The sequence below is a fragment of the Xiphias gladius genome, chromosome 6 (genome assembly GCF_016859285.1).
Source record: "Xiphias gladius isolate SHS-SW01 ecotype Sanya breed wild chromosome 6, ASM1685928v1, whole genome shotgun sequence".
Taxonomy (NCBI): domain Eukaryota; kingdom Metazoa; phylum Chordata; class Actinopteri; order Istiophoriformes; family Xiphiidae; genus Xiphias; species Xiphias gladius.
The window spans coordinates 20,095,233-20,112,468 of NC_053405.1; the positions used below are offsets into that span (position 1 = coordinate 20,095,233).

General features: G+C 43.0%; 1 protein-coding gene across 1 annotated transcript; it reads left to right on the top strand.

The window, feature by feature from the left end:
- Positions 1-417: 417 nt before the first annotated feature.
- si:dkey-110c1.10 (unconventional myosin-Vb) lies at positions 418-15,433 on the top strand. The gene is made up of 35 exons (XM_040128596.1): positions 418-444; positions 980-1,090; positions 1,251-1,419; positions 2,314-2,458; positions 2,588-2,744; positions 2,867-3,010; positions 3,218-3,299; positions 3,428-3,535; positions 3,683-3,795; positions 3,952-4,220; positions 4,329-4,410; positions 4,936-5,076; positions 5,399-5,530; positions 5,727-5,810; positions 5,912-6,028; positions 6,174-6,271; positions 6,393-6,479; positions 6,964-7,284; positions 7,875-8,031; positions 8,254-8,493; positions 8,619-8,816; positions 8,950-9,043; positions 9,172-9,320; positions 9,424-9,639; positions 9,873-9,973; positions 10,104-10,218; positions 10,522-10,627; positions 10,969-11,085; positions 12,110-12,261; positions 12,568-12,657; positions 12,862-12,994; positions 13,087-13,384; positions 14,395-14,569; positions 14,668-14,748; positions 14,829-15,433. The coding sequence occupies exons 1-35, from the start codon at positions 418-420 to the stop codon at positions 14,988-14,990; spliced, it is 4,971 nt and encodes a 1,656-aa protein (XP_039984530.1). The 3' UTR covers positions 14,991-15,433.
- Positions 15,434-17,236: the final 1,803 nt, after the last annotated feature.

Below are 17,236 nucleotides of genomic sequence, written 5' to 3' on the forward strand. Positions count from 1 at the left end.
GAGTCAATATTTCACTAACTCTGCTGCTAGTGTTTTGTTTTTTTTCTCTTAAAAGCACTAAAAAAGCTTTGTATACTCACATTTTTAAGTGTGTTTGAACCTGTATTTAGCTGTATCTGACATCCCAGACGTAGGCTGCCTAAGAGCTCCCCTGCCTGGCATTAATAATTCAGACTGCACATTCAAAGGGTCAAACCCCTCCATCCAATCACAGCATCCTCCTACAGATTAACAGTTAACTTGACAGTTGTTATGCCTTTATTTGAGCATGGACAAAGTGCAAACTACTGTCACCTGCACAGACAGCAGCTCTGCGGATGAGCAGTGGATACTGGTGGTTCCTTCAGGGGGATGTCTACACGTGACCCTTTCTGATGTTCTAAATAATGTCTCACCACATACTTTAAAGTCGTTGAAATGGCAACACTGGAGCTTTACAGCAAGGTAAGACTAAACTGATTTTTTTAATAATGGTTTTTGAGTGTTTTTGTGTTTGTCAGCCTTTCCCAGTTATGTAAATTTTCCTAAAATCTGTTTTGGCGTCCAAATCATTACCTTTCCTGATTTTTTTGTGTGTTCTTGAGCCAATAGGTCACAGTTAATGGATTTTCTGTGATAAAATCTGCAAAAACTGGCATCTTTTATCCTTATTTCTGTAAACTTGTTGGTCAATAATGTATAAAATTGCAATGATCAAAGTGTGGATGGAAACTTACTTCTAAAACTGACCCATTAGTAAGTGAATTAGATAATGGATAATCTGTGCGAGCAATTTAGAGAAGGATGACCAGTGTTAATTTTTAACACTGTTTAGGAGCATTTTATGCTGATGGGTGACAAATCTTTTGTCTGGGTAGGGCCAGGCAGAGTGACACGTACCTGACAAGTGTTGGTCCAGCATATGCCAAGTGTGTTCATCCTGCAGTCTTTATCTATAGTATTTCCCTTTTTTAATAAAAATGCTCTGTTCCTTTGCCAGGGAGCAAGTGTGTGGATTTCTGACCCAAATGCAGTCTGGGTTTCAGCCCAACTCCTCCAGGACTACAGTCCTGGAGAGAAACATCTACTGCTAGAGCTCTCTAATGGAAAGGTGAGACACGCAGTACCTTTATATTGTCCAGAAATCACTGAATGTTCATGTTTCATAGTCTTCAAAAGATGCCTACTTGAAAAGCTCCGTCTTCCTCCCAATACTTTTACAAAACCCTAACTTGGCATAAAAAAAAAAAGACTTCCTTTCCCATTGATAGGAGGTTCATTACCCAGTGGGCTCTCCTTCTGATCTCCCACCGCTGGGGAACCCTGACATCCTGGAGGGGGAAAACGATCTAACAGCTCTCAGCTTCCTCCATGAGCCTGCTGTCCTGCACAACCTCCGGGTCCGGTTCCTGGACTACAGCAGCATCTACACTTACTGTGGTGAGCACTTAATGGGTGAAAAAAAGGAGACAGTGGGAGATATAGGGGAATCTTTCTGACACAGGGATGATCGTCACACCAAAAACAGGGACAATGCACAGTACATGTAAGTGACAGAGGTCCTTGAGAGGTACACTGGCAAGCTGCCAGACACAGGCAGCTCCTATGTGCTTCTGTCTGCATGATTATAGCCCATAATGTCAACTAAATACACAAGGTCAAAGGTTGAGACAGGGAGGCAACTGCCTCACTGCCACTGGTTGAAGATCGTACACATTTTCTGCTAAGTAGATGATGCAAATTTTATTTAAGAAGGGTTTTCTAAAACTCACAGTGTCCATTTTGACGATATATGTTTTTCAGTTTACTAGTTTATTTTTAACAGCAAATTAACTTCCCCTTGAAAATTTTTTTTTTTTTTTTGGCTGACCTTCTGTGCTTTAACACATTGCTGTAGTGATGTACAGGTGTACTCCAGGTTGTGGTCGGTTCACCATGTAATCACTGTTGGGTGTGGTTACAGGTGCCACATAGCATGCTGGGTGCGGTCAGAGGTGAGGCAGCCTTGAAAGAAAAAGCAGTTAAACACTGCTTTTCAGCTCTGGTGTTAAGTTACATTTTAACTCTTTACTTGCTAAATAAGGGATAGGTTGTGTGCTTATATTCATAATAATTCTGAGCGCACTGTGCTTGGTTTGATTTTGGCAAAACTGAACAGAGCGGGTTTAGATTTTTAGATGGGTTTAATATGCACCGGGAATGCTAAAGTTACTACTTGTGTTAGTCCAGTGTTTTTACAAAAATGATTTGCTGAAATTCTGTGTGATATGTTTAAGTCCTCTCAATATTAACACACTCATGCTGATGCTATTGTTTTCCCCCCTGTCCCTCCAGGTATTGTTTTGGTGGCCATCAATCCCTACGACCAGCTCCCCATATATGGAGAGGAGGTGATAGATGCGTACAGTGGTCAGGACATGGCCGACATGGAACCTCACATCTTTTCAGTGGCAGAGGAAGCCTACCGCACTATGACCAGGTCAGAGCTTAAAGAGTAGAGGCCATGTTATCTTCCTTATACTAACTGGGTACTTGAAAGCTGCAACAACAGCGATAAGCATAACTTCACTAGATGGAATTTGATAGCCACTGTTCACTGTGTTGACAGGGAGGAGAAAAACCAGTCTATCATCATCAGTGGGGAGTCTGGCTCGGGGAAAACTGTCTCAGCCAAATTCTGCATGCGATACTTTGCTGTGGTTGGAGGAGCAGCACAGCAGACCAGCGTGGAGGAGAGAGTCCTGGCTTCTAACCCTATCATGGAGGTGATTTCTGTTATTTACTCTCAGTTGTGTTTTTTTGTAATGATATAAACATGAAATAATAAAAAACAAAATAAATCAGGTACAGTATAAAAAGCAAATAGTTTTAAACCTTTTTTTTACAGTCTATTGGGAATGCTAAAACCACTCGAAATGACAACAGCAGTCGTTTTGGGAAATACATCGCGATTGGCTTTGGTAGAAAGGGGGACATCATTGGGGCAAACATGAGGACTTATCTGTTGGAGAAGTCACGGGTCGTCTTCCAGGTAAACTCTCACTCACTGTTCAGTTCAACAATTCACCCGGGACACACACACCAAAAACACATTTAATGTTTTCGTTTCTTTTTTTTTTTCCTTTTTTTAAAATTTTGCACATAAGAAAACTCTCATTGTCGAAGGCTGAAATTTTACTGCCACAAATGTCAAGTATTTATTATGCAAGTGTTCATGCTATATTTGCGGGTGTGTAAGGCATCAGCAGAGAGGAACTACCATATCTTCTACCAGCTGTGTGCCTCCAGAGAGCTGCCTGAAATGAGATCCCTCAAACTGGGTGAGACTTAATAACAGGCGACCCCCTCAGCTTGTTCTCAGTAGATAACCACGTCCACACTGCATCCAGTCACTGTTGCTATCATGTTGTTGCATGCAGTCTCGGTGTGATTTACCTTTCTTGTCCAGATGCACCTGAGCATTTCCGCTACACCAACCGGGGAGGAGAGACGCAGATACCTGGTACTGATGATTTGTCAGACCTGGAGCGCACTCGCAATGCTTTTACCATTCTGGGTAGAGTATTTGAGTTCACACATATGCAATGTACATTTTTGGATGTTTGGGGATGTAATTGTTCAGTCTCAGGTAAGATTTTTACTGAATCTTGGCCTTGGTTATGAAGATAAAACAGAACCGTTGGTGTATTTGTCAAAATTGCAGGTGTGCAGCCTGACCAACAGATGGAGCTCTTCAGGATTCTTTCAGCTGTTCTACACCTGGGAAATGTCAACATCCAAGCCAGTGGAAGAAGTTCGGATAGGAGTTATATTGATGTAAGAAATTTATTTCTAAAGTACTCTATGTCGCCTCTCACCTGGAGTGCTTTAGTTATTCTATAAATGCATTTTTTGTCTCATAACTGTCATCCTAGTTCCTCTAGTAATGCATCATACTGGGGCAACTCTACCTGACTCCTGGTCTCTTCTCAGGTAGACGACCGCTCTCTGGCTGTCTTCTCCAAGCTACTCGGAGTTGAAGGGCCTCAGATGGCCCACTGGCTGTGTCATCGCAGGCTGGCTGTCGGGGGGGAGATGCTGGTCAAACCCATGTCTGGTCAGCAGGCTGTAGAAGCCAGAGATGCGCTGGCTAAACACATCTACGGCCAGCTGTTTACATGGACTGTCCACAGGCTCAACTCTGCCCTGCGCACCCAGAGGGGACAGGCCAGATCCTTCATAGGGGTGCTAGATATCTATGGGTGAGTGATATGGCTTGGTGGTACTGGATAAAAAAATTGTCTGCACTGCATAGTTGAAGTTTTCAGTGTGTCTTCAAGCTGAACCGACAAGTCTTTCTCTTGGAGCAGGTTTGAGACCTTTGATCGGAACAGTTTTGAGCAGTTCTGTATAAATTATGCAAATGAAAAACTCCAGCAGCAGTTTAACAGGGTGAGTCATGACACAGGCAGCGGTGTCCCTCTGTCCCTCTGTGTTTTTGTGTGTTTTAATTTACAACCGGAGGCACTGCACTTGCACATGCCAGTGGCAAAATAATTTTCAGTGTCTGTCACCGTCTTCACTAACTCCTATACTGTTTCATTCACTAATACTAATACCAACATTGAGGGAGCATGCATAATTTAGTTTCAGCGTTACTGTAAATCCTGTCTTCAGCTCTACAGGTTAATGCGCAATTTGTTCATGTGTAGCATTCACTATTTCCAAATTTTGAGTGAACATTTTTCCAAATGACACACAAAATGCAGGAGGAAACAATTCTCCGTCTTGGCCTTCCTATTGTCCTCCCTGTCTGACCATCCGTTGTCAAAGCCAAGCCGTCGATCTTCTCAAACCGCTATAAGTTTTATCATCTGGATGGTTTAGAGTCATTGCAAATTTTTTTGGTCTGTTTCTATCAATTTTAATGTTTCATATTTTTCTTTTTTTTCTAAATTATGATGCGTTTTTTTGCAGCATGTGTTCCACTTGGAGCAGGAGGAGTATGTCCGGGAGGAGCTGGCCTGGAGCAGGATTGAGTTCAGTGACAATCAGCAGTGCATCAATCTCATAGAGGGGCAACTAGGCCTGTTTGATCTGTTAGATGAGGAGTGCAGGGTCAGTCATCTCTCTCTCTCTCTCGCCTCTTTCTGTTTTTTCTCTATCTTTCTTTCTTATTTTATCCTGTGTCGTCTTCTTCTTATACCTCTTTTTCACCATCGCTCTCTCCCACACAATGTATTTGCCTCCATGTTGTCCAGAGTGGCTGCCTGAAATTTCACAGAAAAGCTACTGCGTATTGTAAATGTTCCCTTTAAAGTCTAATTACATTTAATACCACATATTAAATTTGAAAGCGTAGCACAGAAGTGTGAGATCCATTTGAAATTTGGTTGGCTTTAGTGATAATCTATCAAGCTGTAGTCTCTGTGATACTTAGATGCCTAAAGGCTCAGATGAGAGCTGGGTGCGGAAGCTGTACAACCAACACCTGGCCAGCAAGCCCCACCCTCACTTCCAGAAACCTCGCTTGTCCAACAGCGCCTTCATCGTTCTGCACTTTGCCGACATGGTAAGCGATGAAGGTCGACACATTTCATTCAACTCGATTCCGTAGCGAATCTCTGTCTGGGCTTCCCACCATTCATCACAGTCCCTTATTGAAGATGCCCGGAAGTTGTTTTTCAAGTTCACAACTGCTGTCTAAAAAGCGACCTGTGATTCTCTGCTGTATTTGTGTTAACAGTATTGGGGGTTTTTTTTTCCAGGTGCAATATGAATGTGATGGCTTTTTGGACAAGAATCGAGATACAGTCTTTGAGGAGCTTGTTAACATTCTGAAAGCAAGTCAGGTACAAATGTGCTGTGTAGCAAATTTCATAAGTTCATTTAATTTCTCTGAGACGAGGGAATCAATAACTTGTGTCTGTGTGTGTGTTCATGTGTGTGTCAGTCTGAGCTGGTGGCTGAGTTGTTCCAGCAGCAGGAGAATCCGTCCACTGTGGCCAATGGAAGTGTTCGCTCAGGGAAAAGAGCCACCAGAGAACACAAACTGACCGTGGGCTTCCAGGTGAGCTGTCACTGCCTTCATTTTTATTCACTGATGGTCCACTTCTTCTTTACTGCATCCTCGTGTCTTGATTGAGCAGGTCATTAACGATACGCTTTTGTACTGATTACGCTTTTCTTTGGTGGGCTGTATTTGTGCCTGTCAGTTCCGTCAGTCCCTACAGATGCTAATGGACACCCTCAACAGCACCACTCCTCACTACGTCCGCTGCATTAAACCCAACGACCTCAAAGAGCCTTTTATGTAAGTCCTGACTTGGCTTGACTTCACAGTGAAGTCTGTATGCATTATTCTGCATTAAAGATGTGCTTTACTGGATACTGGTTTCTGCACCAAGCGACCCATAACATCTTCTCCATGTTAGGTTTGACCCCAAGAGGACAGTCCAACAGCTGAGAGCCTGTGGGGTGCTGGAGACTATTCGTATCAGTGCTGCAGGTTATCCATCCAGGTAATGAGCACTTCATCGACATTCATCTTACTCCATACAAGGATCTGATACAGTATGAGAGCTGAGTCTTTAAAGTCATGTAGACAGTCATATAAAGGAGGATATCAGGAGTTGCATTTAGTGTTATTCCTGCTATGGATGACAGACATGACAATTTAGTTCGCTTTTGGTCAAAGTTTTCAGTCTCCAGCATTTGAGAGTGGGCTGCTGAGCCTATAGGATAAACAACGAGCAAATGGGTGTTGTGGAAGGAGTAAGTCTCAAGTCTCAGATGTCCGAGTCAAATCTCATCAAATGCTCCCACGTTAAATCAAAACAGTCCCTCATGGGAAACGCTATAGCGTTACCAAATGGTGAGAGAATAAAGTGGTATAAATGTTCACGGAGTTGGAACATTTGTCTCTTTATTAATGGTTTGTAATTTCTCAGCTTTCACTGCAGTGGAAAATCCGTTCAGATTTCCATACTCACTTTGTGTTTCCAGATGGACGTATGAGGAGTTCTTCAGCAGGTACCGTCTTCTTCTTCAAGGGCCTCAGATTCAGGAGCAGGCCCAGGCCTCGTGCAGACGGAGTCTGCCTCAGCTCATCTCAGACCCGGACCAGTACTGCTTTGGAAAGACCAAAATATTTTTCCGGGCCGGGCAGGTGGCTCTTCTGGAGAGGCTGAGAGCAGAGAGGCTGCGTGGGGCTGCTGTGATCATCCAGAGCCGGGTCAGAGGATGGCTGTCACGGATCAGATACACCAGGATCCTCTGGGCAACAGTCACCATACAAAGATACTCCAGAGGATCTCTGGCCAGACGGTGAGGAGATAAACAACATGTTTGTCTGTTTGTGAGACAGAGATATGAATATATTTTATCCAGTATCCAATTCATTAAACATTATTTATGTATTTCCTCTGTATTACAGTATAACCTCACCATGCTATTTATTCTCTTTAAAGGAAAGTGCCAGATTTTTAGATAGGATAACATGTTGGTGATGTGTCCTCTTGCCAACGTTTGGTCATAGTAGATAACCATTGACTTTTTAGTGATAGAAAATTGAATTGAATTTCGATGTATATATATGTGTGTGTGTGTGTGTGTGTGTGTGTGTGTGTGTGTGTGTGTGTGTGTGTGTGTGTGTGTGTGTGTGTTTTAGAAGGTCAATATTGATTTATTTAGTACAGCTAATGAAGAAAGGTTTATATCAGCACATATCTGCACAATCATTACTATTGCCTTCCGATTTTACTCTCTGTGGAATCTAGAAAAATAGTGCCACCTTTTGTATAAACTCACCTCACATGCAATTTCCAGACATTGCAATGGTCTTTTACAAGATTTCTAAAAACTTTGTGACACAACTCCATTAAATTTTTACTGCCTCTTTGTGGTTTTGGCTGCAGACTGGCCCTGACCCTGCGCTACACCAAGGCTGCCTTAGTGATCCAGAAGACCTGCCGTATGGTGGTGGTCAGACGGTTGTTCCTCGTGATCCGCCAGGCCACCGTCACCATCCAGGCCTTCACCAGGGGCACACTGGCACGCCGCAGATACAGACTGGTCAGCACTTAGTAACAAGCTCAACCACCCTATTAACTTTGATTAGATCTTAAATGTACGCAGATCTTAAAAAACAACCTCCTCCTGCACATTTGGAGTGTGTTTTTTGGTCACTTATTCTGATCTGTTAATAGGAGCGGTTCATTGTGAATACTCGGTTTATAAGTTATATAGACATAACCTGCACTGATGAAAAATGGAAACTCTATTCTCTTTCCTCAGTTGGTAGCAGAGCGTGCTGCTGTGTTGCTCCAGGCGGGAGTGCGTGGGTGGTTGGCGAGGCAGGCGTACAGGAGAGTACGCGCGGCGGTGGTGTTCATGCAGTGCTGCGTCCGCCGCAGGGCTGCCAGGAGAGAGCTGCTGAAACTAAAGACCGAGGCCCGCTCAGTGGAGAGGTACAGAGAGCTCAACAAGGGCATGGAAGTCAAACTGATGCAGCTGCAGTTAAGAGCTGACCAGGAGGTGGGTGAAGGGTTTCAGAGGGGTTGGTGGCCTGGGATGGGATCCTTGTAAGCTCTAAAATATCTGTGTCGAGAGGTCATTTCATTTCATATCCACATGATGAAGTCGTGTTTTTGTGTGTCCAGGCCCGAGAGAGCGCTGCTTTGAGGGAGACTCTGCATGCCGCCAGTGCTGAGCTGGGGGCTCTGAGGGTGACGGTACAGAGACTGGAGAGCCAGAAACATGAGAAACCTCAGCTCTGTCCAGCCGTCAGTGAGAAGGAGGTGGAGAAAAGGAGGAGAGCTGAGGACAAAGCTGCCCAGGAGATCCTTCAACTCACACAAGTAGGCTTAGATCACATTTCAAACTGTTGTCAGTTGTCTGACAAGGAACACATTCCTTCCCTTATCTTCTATTTAATAGTTAAGATTTCCAGGGGTTTTAACTGTTGATTCTCATTCTCTCTTGTTTTTTAAGGAGTTGCAAGCCCTGCAGACAGAAAAGAACAGTTTATGCAAAGAGAGAGCGGATCTCTCTACTCGCTTCCTCGAACAGGAAAAAGCAGAGGAAGGTGAGTTCTTCCTTTGCAGCATCATAGAGTACAGTCTGCATTATTCTCTCCATCTTTTTTTTCTCGCCTTTTTCCTCACACTTGTATCTCATGCACCTTCTTTCTTCCTCCTCTGTGCGTGTGTGCAGAGCGCGTGCATCAGGCTGTGTCTCAGGCGAGTGCGGCTCTGAGGCTGGAGCTGGATGAAGAGAGGAGAAAGTACCAGGGTCTCCTCAGAGAGTTCACCAGACTGGAGCAGCGATACGACAACCTCAGAGAGATGAGTCTGCTCACCGAGGTTCATAAGGACACTTAAATAATTCACCCAGAAACACCGTTTTGGTTTTCAACCCCATCTTGGTTGCTGAGAGTATTCTTTTTTTTTTTTCTCCTCCTGACAGCGCACACCGGGCCACAGAAGGACCGACTCCACCCAGAGTCTGAGCTTGGAGCCCCTCTCTCCCTCAGCCACCCCACTGTCACCCCAGTCTCTCACCCCACTCTCCCTGTCACCCTTCCCATCTGCCTTCCCTTCCCCGGAGGAGCTCCGCAGGGTCAGCGTGACGTCTCCTTGCCTGGAGAGGAGAGTCTCAGTGCGGAGCTCAGACACACCAATGGTGAGAGAATGTAGGAGTTGAAAAAACAATAAAACTCAAAGGGGAATGTCCCAAAATGTTCCTCAAGTTTGTTTGAAAAACATTTTTATGTATAGTTACGTTGTCTTATATCTAATATTCACGTGAATCCTGTGAGTGTTAATGCCTGCACACAATACTTTTCCCAACTGGTAATGTAATCTCATTAGTTCAGGCAACACAGTGTCACACTGTGTTCATGTTTGCTCTGGCAGGACCAGCTGATGGAGAAGATGGATGTGGCCAAAGATCCAGCAGTGAAGATGAGAGGAGAGGACCTGGCACACGCCTACGATGCTGTACGATTGGCCAACAAGTCAGTCGGTCACTGCTCACTCGCTCCTTTCAGTGCATTGACTTGTTTCCCCCGTCAATGTTATGTTGGGATTTATATTTGGTGGGTTAAGTCTGTCACCTTGTTTTATCTCTCCCTCTGTTTGTGTCAGGCTTCTGGAGAGTCAGCTGCGAAACCAGCGGGATCAGTGGGAGGAGGAGCTGGAAGCTCTGCGGTGCCAGCTCAGTCAGGCAGTCTCTGGTTGTTCCTCTGCTGCACAGCGACAGGTATGGACTTATTAAGGCAGTCGTCTGTGTTGCATGAAGGATACTGTTGAAAGACTATGTGTAAACGGAGTCCTAATTGTCTTCGTTTCAACATTCTCTCGCAGAGTGTACTGAAATTACATCTTTTTCTTCTCGTGTCCCTATCATGCTCCCATCTTTGCTTCCTACTCTTTTCTTTCTTGCATAACCGACACAGACTACAAAGGCTGCTTGTAGTGTTGTTAACTTAAGAGACTTTCTTCTTTGGTTGAGAGCACTGGACAAGAGCCAGAATCCAGAATGTAAGCGTGTTTGTGTGTAAAGGAACTGCAGGAACTACTGGAGGCCAGAGAGCAAGAGTGTGTCAAACTGAGGAGAGAGCTGAAGGAGCTTAGAAACACAGTGTCACTCAGACGACTCCTCACTCAAGGTAGGATTTCATTTTCTCATTGCCCGTAAAGGCAAAGTGCAGAACCCCGCTCCCTTGGTGTTGTCAATGTGAAAGTCGTCTAACTCGTAATTTTTTTTTTGGGTCATTTTTATTTTAAATCTCCAGAATAACTTTCAGAATAAAAAGTTTGGTGTTCTTGCTCCTTATCTTCATCACTGGAAAAAAAAAACAGTTATGAAATATGAAGTCGTCACTTGACATTACAGTATGTAGCGATATTTGGATCATTAACTTATTATATCTTCTCTTACATCTCTGTAATGTTTTTCTTGTGCTACTTTTTCAGTGGTTTGTGTTTCCATTTTCACTTCTCCCATCAGCTTTGACCCCAGAGACCTTGTCCTCACCGTCCCGACCAAAGCCTGCAGCAGCATGCGCTGGTTTGTTGGAATGCAGGAAGAGAGACGAAACTAAGCTCATCAAGAACCTCGTCACAGGTGAGACTGACCCCTGCCTGCCTTCCTCTTGTTGAGTTTTGAGAAGCACACTCCACACAAGGAAAGTCAAAGAGTTTGACACATTTTTTGGGAATCGGAAGCATGGGAATAATCAAAGGATTTTATAAGATTATCTTGCAGCGTATACCAGAAAGTACGTCTTAGCATGTTCATTGTATTGTATCGTATATATAGTTTTCAGAAGTTTTACTTCATAGAAAAATTCCAACTTTAGGCAGAAAATTACACAGAAATAATTTGCATCAGGGCCATGGTAAAAACATGCACATTTGATTTTACTTTGTACTGGTATATTTTAGCCAGATGTACCATTATTGTAGGAAAAATGGCAATAGTGTCAGTGGGACATACATTATAGCAGCATTTTAGAGGCCCATTGATGAACCTGTGTGAACACAAGAAGATGTTGACTCAGTCAGTAGAGAGTAGTTATTTTAGATCTAGAGTAGCTACCATTAGCAGGTTCAGATTAAAGTTTAGAAATGTATGCTTATGTATGCAAGCAATCCTTCAGATATTTTCTCTTCTAAACCTTAGCAGAGCCCTTCTTGTGTGCACGAAGCTTGAAAACAAACCTTACATTTGGCATTTGACTAATCTGTACTGTATATATAAACTGTAGATTTAAATTCTCAGTACATTTTGCTCAATGAATGTTTGACGTGACTGATTTTCAGGCCATTGATTCAGATGAACTAGTTCCACTGACCCGAGCGACTTGATTTGTACCCAACAAAGCATCCATGCTTTTTTGTGCACACCTGTGATTCAGAACATGAACATGAGAGCTTGTGTGGACATTGTATGTTGGATTCCAACTGCATTATAGCTCTGTATGTGATGGTCGGACCTTAATCGAGAGACAACAAATTTGTAGCATTGCCCTTGAGTGTTGCGTGACTCGCATGAATAAACCTGTACTGTACCTAACTCCTCTCTAGCTGACAGTTATGACCTGACCATGTTCACTCTGCTGTCGCCGCTCTCTCTGTCTGTGGTGCAGACATCCGTGTTGACAGTGCCTTGTCTCTGCCCCCTGGTCTACCTGCCAGCGTGCTTTTCCTGTGTGTCCGCCAGGCCGACTGCAGCGGGGACCAAACTCGTGCTCGCTCGCTCTGTAGCGCTGCCGTCACTGCTATGAAGGCCGCTCTGAAGGTAACCCGAGATCTGAACTTGCTCTGTGTACCATATGGTTGAGGATTCATGCGTAAGGAAAGTTCACACCATGTCAGGTAGATTGTCACTTACGGGACACTAACTTTGAAACCCTTTCGCGTGATTGCCACTGATTGTTTTGACCTATGTGTGTGTCCAACCTCAACAGCCTGGCCCCTAAGTAGAGAGTAAACCACAACAAAGCCCCATATACCTCTCTCTGACACACATGTACAACACACACACATAACAGTGTTGATGTCTACATGACAATAGAAACTTTTCTCCTCTTCCCTGTCCCTGCAGAAACGTAGCAACGATGTAGATATGACAGCTCTGTGGCTGAAAAACGCTTGTGTGTTGCATGACCTGTTGACCCGGCACTCCCCAAAACAGGTAGGATGAACATTCATTCATTATCATTTACATCTTACTGGCTGAGAACATCTTATTTCCTAAAATAAGCAGTGAAAAAAAGATCATAGCGCTAACTCTGATGAATTTTTCCTGATCGGATCAGAAATTCATTAATCACTTTCACAGAGATATTCTCAATATATTTTACTACATGAAAGTATGATTGGGTTGATTACTTTTCAGACCCTTGATTCACATGAACTCGTTCCACTGACGACAGACCTGAACGACCTGATTCGCGCCCTGAGTGACCTCTGTATCCAGGCCTATCAGCAGCTCCTCTCCATCACTGAGACACGCCTGCAAAACATCATAGGTACCACTGCACTGAAGATAATACTGATGCCATTGCTGCTCTCCCCTCAGCCGCTCCTGTTTTCTCACGTGCTACTACCCCTTCTCCCTCAGTCCCCGCCCTGTTGGAGTCCGAGACCATCCCCGGTCTGTCTGGCTCAGCAGCGAAGTTGGGGACGTCCAAGAAGCGAGCAGGCTCAGACCCCAGGACTGCAGCAGGTGACGCTCCCTCGATGGCGTCGGTGCTGAGGGAGCTGGGAACCCTTCACACTGCCCTGTCCCATCAGGCTCTGCCCCCGACGCTGATGGAACAGGCCTTCCACCAGCTCACCTACCTCATCTCTGCCTCCGCTCTGAACAGCCTGCTGCTGCGGAAAGACGTGTGCTGCTGGAGTCGTGGCATGCAGATACGGTATTAGTACACACAGATGTACATACATACGTATGCAACATTTTCCCATATGTCTACTGCAGCTTTATTTGCACTGATAAAGACAAATTTAAATTACTTTTGCTAGTTTATCCTGAGGTAGCTCTCTCCTTAATATCTCTGATTGAAGTACCTTGATTTGTCAGGTATTTAATTCACTGAATTAGCCAGAAACAGCCAATTTACAAACCGTAAATAGTTTTTCAATTGAATTTCCATATAAACAGTGAGTGAAGAAGTGATTCATCCATACTTCCTTTAATTTGTGCCAAACTGTCTTTCTTTCACTGCACAAAAACAATTTCAATTATGTCATATTGTACTAAAAACTCACTCCTAGTTGACAACATTCTCCCATGTAGATGGATTTTGAATCTAATTTGTATGTCCATTAACGACCTAGAACTCAATACATTATTGCTTTTTGACAGTGTTATTTTACTGTGAAGCAGACTGCTGTCAGCTTCCTTGCAGTGTGATAACCCAGAAAAAATCTGGCTGCCTTGAGGTTGTCCTGAGCTTGGATTTTTACTCAGTTTCTTTAAGGGTACAGTAAGTGAATACATTCATCTCAGTGCCGGGCTCCAGATTACGGACACAACTAGCGAAAAATATCCATTGCAGTTTCTTAGAGCCGAAGGTGACACCTTTTTAAATTGCTTGTTTTGTTTAGCACATAGTTCAGTCAAAACACACAGATATTCACTTTACTGTGAAATAGCAAAGTAAAGTAGTAAATCCTCAGACGTGAGAAGCTGGCAGTGAATGTTTTGACATGTTTGATCAAAAAAATGGCTGGAACGATTAATTTTTCAACTATCAAAGTAGTTGCTAATGAATTATTTAGTTGATTAATTGTAATAAAAAAGTGATATTTTAATGCAGTGTATAGTATACTTGTGTTAATATTGTTGCATCCTCTTCCTTTAGGTGTTGTTGCATGTACAAACCGGTTAGATTACTAATCAGCCTGTCTTTCTCCCATCATGTAGCTACAATGTGAGTCTGTTGGAGGAGTGGCTGCGTAGCCGAGGTCTGCAGGCAGGGGGCGCCGTGGCCACACTGGAGCCCCTCATCCAGGCAGTTCAGCTTCTGCAGGCGGGGAAAAAAACTGAGGCGGATGCACAGGCCCTCGTTCAGACCTGCACTGCACTGTCCAGCCAGCAGGTGGGTCCTTCTGACATCTGATGTCAAGAGGGAAAAAAAAACCTTGTCCATTTGAAGTGTATATAACTGGCTGCTGGTCTCTTGTTTGTGTTCAACAGATTGTGAAGATTCTGACCCTCTACACACCCAACAGTGACCTTGATGAAAGAGTCACGCTGAATTTCATCCGCACTGTCCAGGTACCACAGTCCATGTCTAAAGCTGCAAGATGTGTTGTGTTTATTAACTTTGTTTATTAACTTTAAATGATGTGTCCTAGGGGCTTCTCAAAGGCCGTTCTGACGGTCAGCCTCCACAGCTCCTAATGGATGTGAGGCGAGTCTTTCCTGTCACATTCCCCTACTTGCCTCCCGCTGTCCTCCATGCCGACCAGTTTGTCATCCCAGACTCCCTCAAGATCTCCTTTCTACGCAGAGCCTAGAAAACAGAGTGTCTAGCTTCTTCAGTTCAATGCAACTCCCAACATATTGCATTTAGTCATTTGAAATTTAAATAACTTCCAGGATGTGTTGTGAATTTAATTCCTCACGTTTAATTAACCCGTTAATTATCAGTGGATTAGTCTGTATACTATAGAAGGTCAGTGGTCAAAATTTTGCATCTCAGCTTGGTTAAAATAGCATGACTGCTTGGATATAAAGTATTTTTTAAATAGATGGACTTTAAATTAGGCAATGATGTGATCAGAAATAGCAAAAGTGCAGCTATATCTTTGCACAGTTTGACAAACAAGGAATGAAATGAAGCTTTTTTCATATTTTATTGGAAGCAGAAACACAATGAGACTGCAGTCCTGGTAACCTCAACCCCCAATAAGAACAGCCAGAATAAAAAAAAAAAAAAAAACTAAAAAAAAAAAAAAAACCAACATAAAATTAGAAACATCTCCTGTATAAAAAAATTCTCATGCGAGTACTTTGTACCACTACACATCATCAGTAATACATATTTATATATTCACAACCATTTGAAAAATAGAAAACAATAATGAAATATCAAAATAAAAGAGACGACAATTGGCAATTAACATCAAATAATTATGCGTGCTGGCACAATACATTTTTTTCTTTTTGTTTTATTGTTCCTATCATGCACCATTTCTGGAAGTACAGGACTGGCGTCACTGTGCGGGTGTCTGTCTGTGTGGCCTGGTCAGCTGGACAGAACAGGACAGAGCATGCATGTCTGTCCAATTTGTGTCTCTGTGCTTTTTGTTGTGCTTGTACATTTATCCTTTGTCCTTAACTTCTGTGTGCATTCCTGTTTCACATGCCAGCCCGATACCCCAACACGCAAACTGAGCCTCTACAAGAGGAGGTATTTCCTCGACTAATGTATCATTGTCAACAGCAATAAATAAAGATTTTTTCGTGGCATTTCCAGCTATGTGACAGTTGTTTACCTGTTTTCTAAAGTTATTAAAAGAGTGTACAGATATCCCCTTTGAATGAAAGACCTTGTACAGACCAAAGAGCCACACAACATGCTTAGATCCAGTTTAGTTTTAGTTTGTAACTTGTTTCCTTTTGCAGCATAGTGGTATACTGTATAATGCCAGTGTAAAAGTCAGAAACTGGCATTTTAATTTTTTTAGCTGGTAATCAAGCCCATTAAACTCTAAGATTTGTACAATTTGTTTGTTGTTCATCTCCAGTGTGTGCACAGTCTTCCTATATCTTTCAATAGCTACATTTCCAGAATGGGCACCCACCCACCCACACACACACACTTGCACACTGACACTCAAACACACACGCGCGCACGCACACAATTCCCAACTGCGCAGTCACCCAGAGCAAAATTCAAGTCTACAAAAAGAGCAGCAAACTTCACTTCACATAGTCTGATGTGTTAGTTACATCCAAACTATTTACAATGCCCAACGCCAACGCCAACCGATCTCTCTGTTCCGGACAATTTTCCCTTTTCCTGCTGAAAAGCTGTACAAACAAATTTCAGTCTCTAATCCGCTCTACTACAGCTGTGATATTTGGCCCATTACAATAGAGACAGCATTTACAACATATCAGACAAACGCTTGTGCTGATATAATTAGAATAATAATCCACAATGTAAACATTAGAAGACTGCCTCAAAAATGACTCATCTCCATAGATTTTTATAGATTCGATGCATAGAGTTCAGTTCTTACACCTTGTTCAAAAGAGGGGGCCATTTAACTTATTCAGTTAGGATCAAGTGCTTTGGCAGGGAGAGGCCCTCATCAGGGGCAACTTAACAAAGAGACAGAAATAGAAAAAAAACAAACAAAACATCCTGTCACTATTAAATTTGGTCTCTTTTGTCTTGAAGAACCTGATCATCATCATCATTTCCTTGCTTGGATGCTTTTTCGTTAACAACAAGCATACAAACCTCAAATTAATGACACAATCGATCTTTTTTTTTCTTTTCTTTTTTTTTTTTTTTTTTAAAAGGGCATTCAGTGAAAATATAAGTGACATTAAGAGACGTGCTGGACAATCAATGGCCAATTCAAAACATTTAGTTCCACATGAAATTGACTCTAGATTTAATTTCACTGCAGGATGGTTTCAAAACGATGAGTAATTCCTGTAATTTCATAAACAGTTAATGAAGCACAAAGAAAACAATCGATCGATCGATCAGAGTATAAATGTATTATTATGTGTGCAGTAAAGAAAC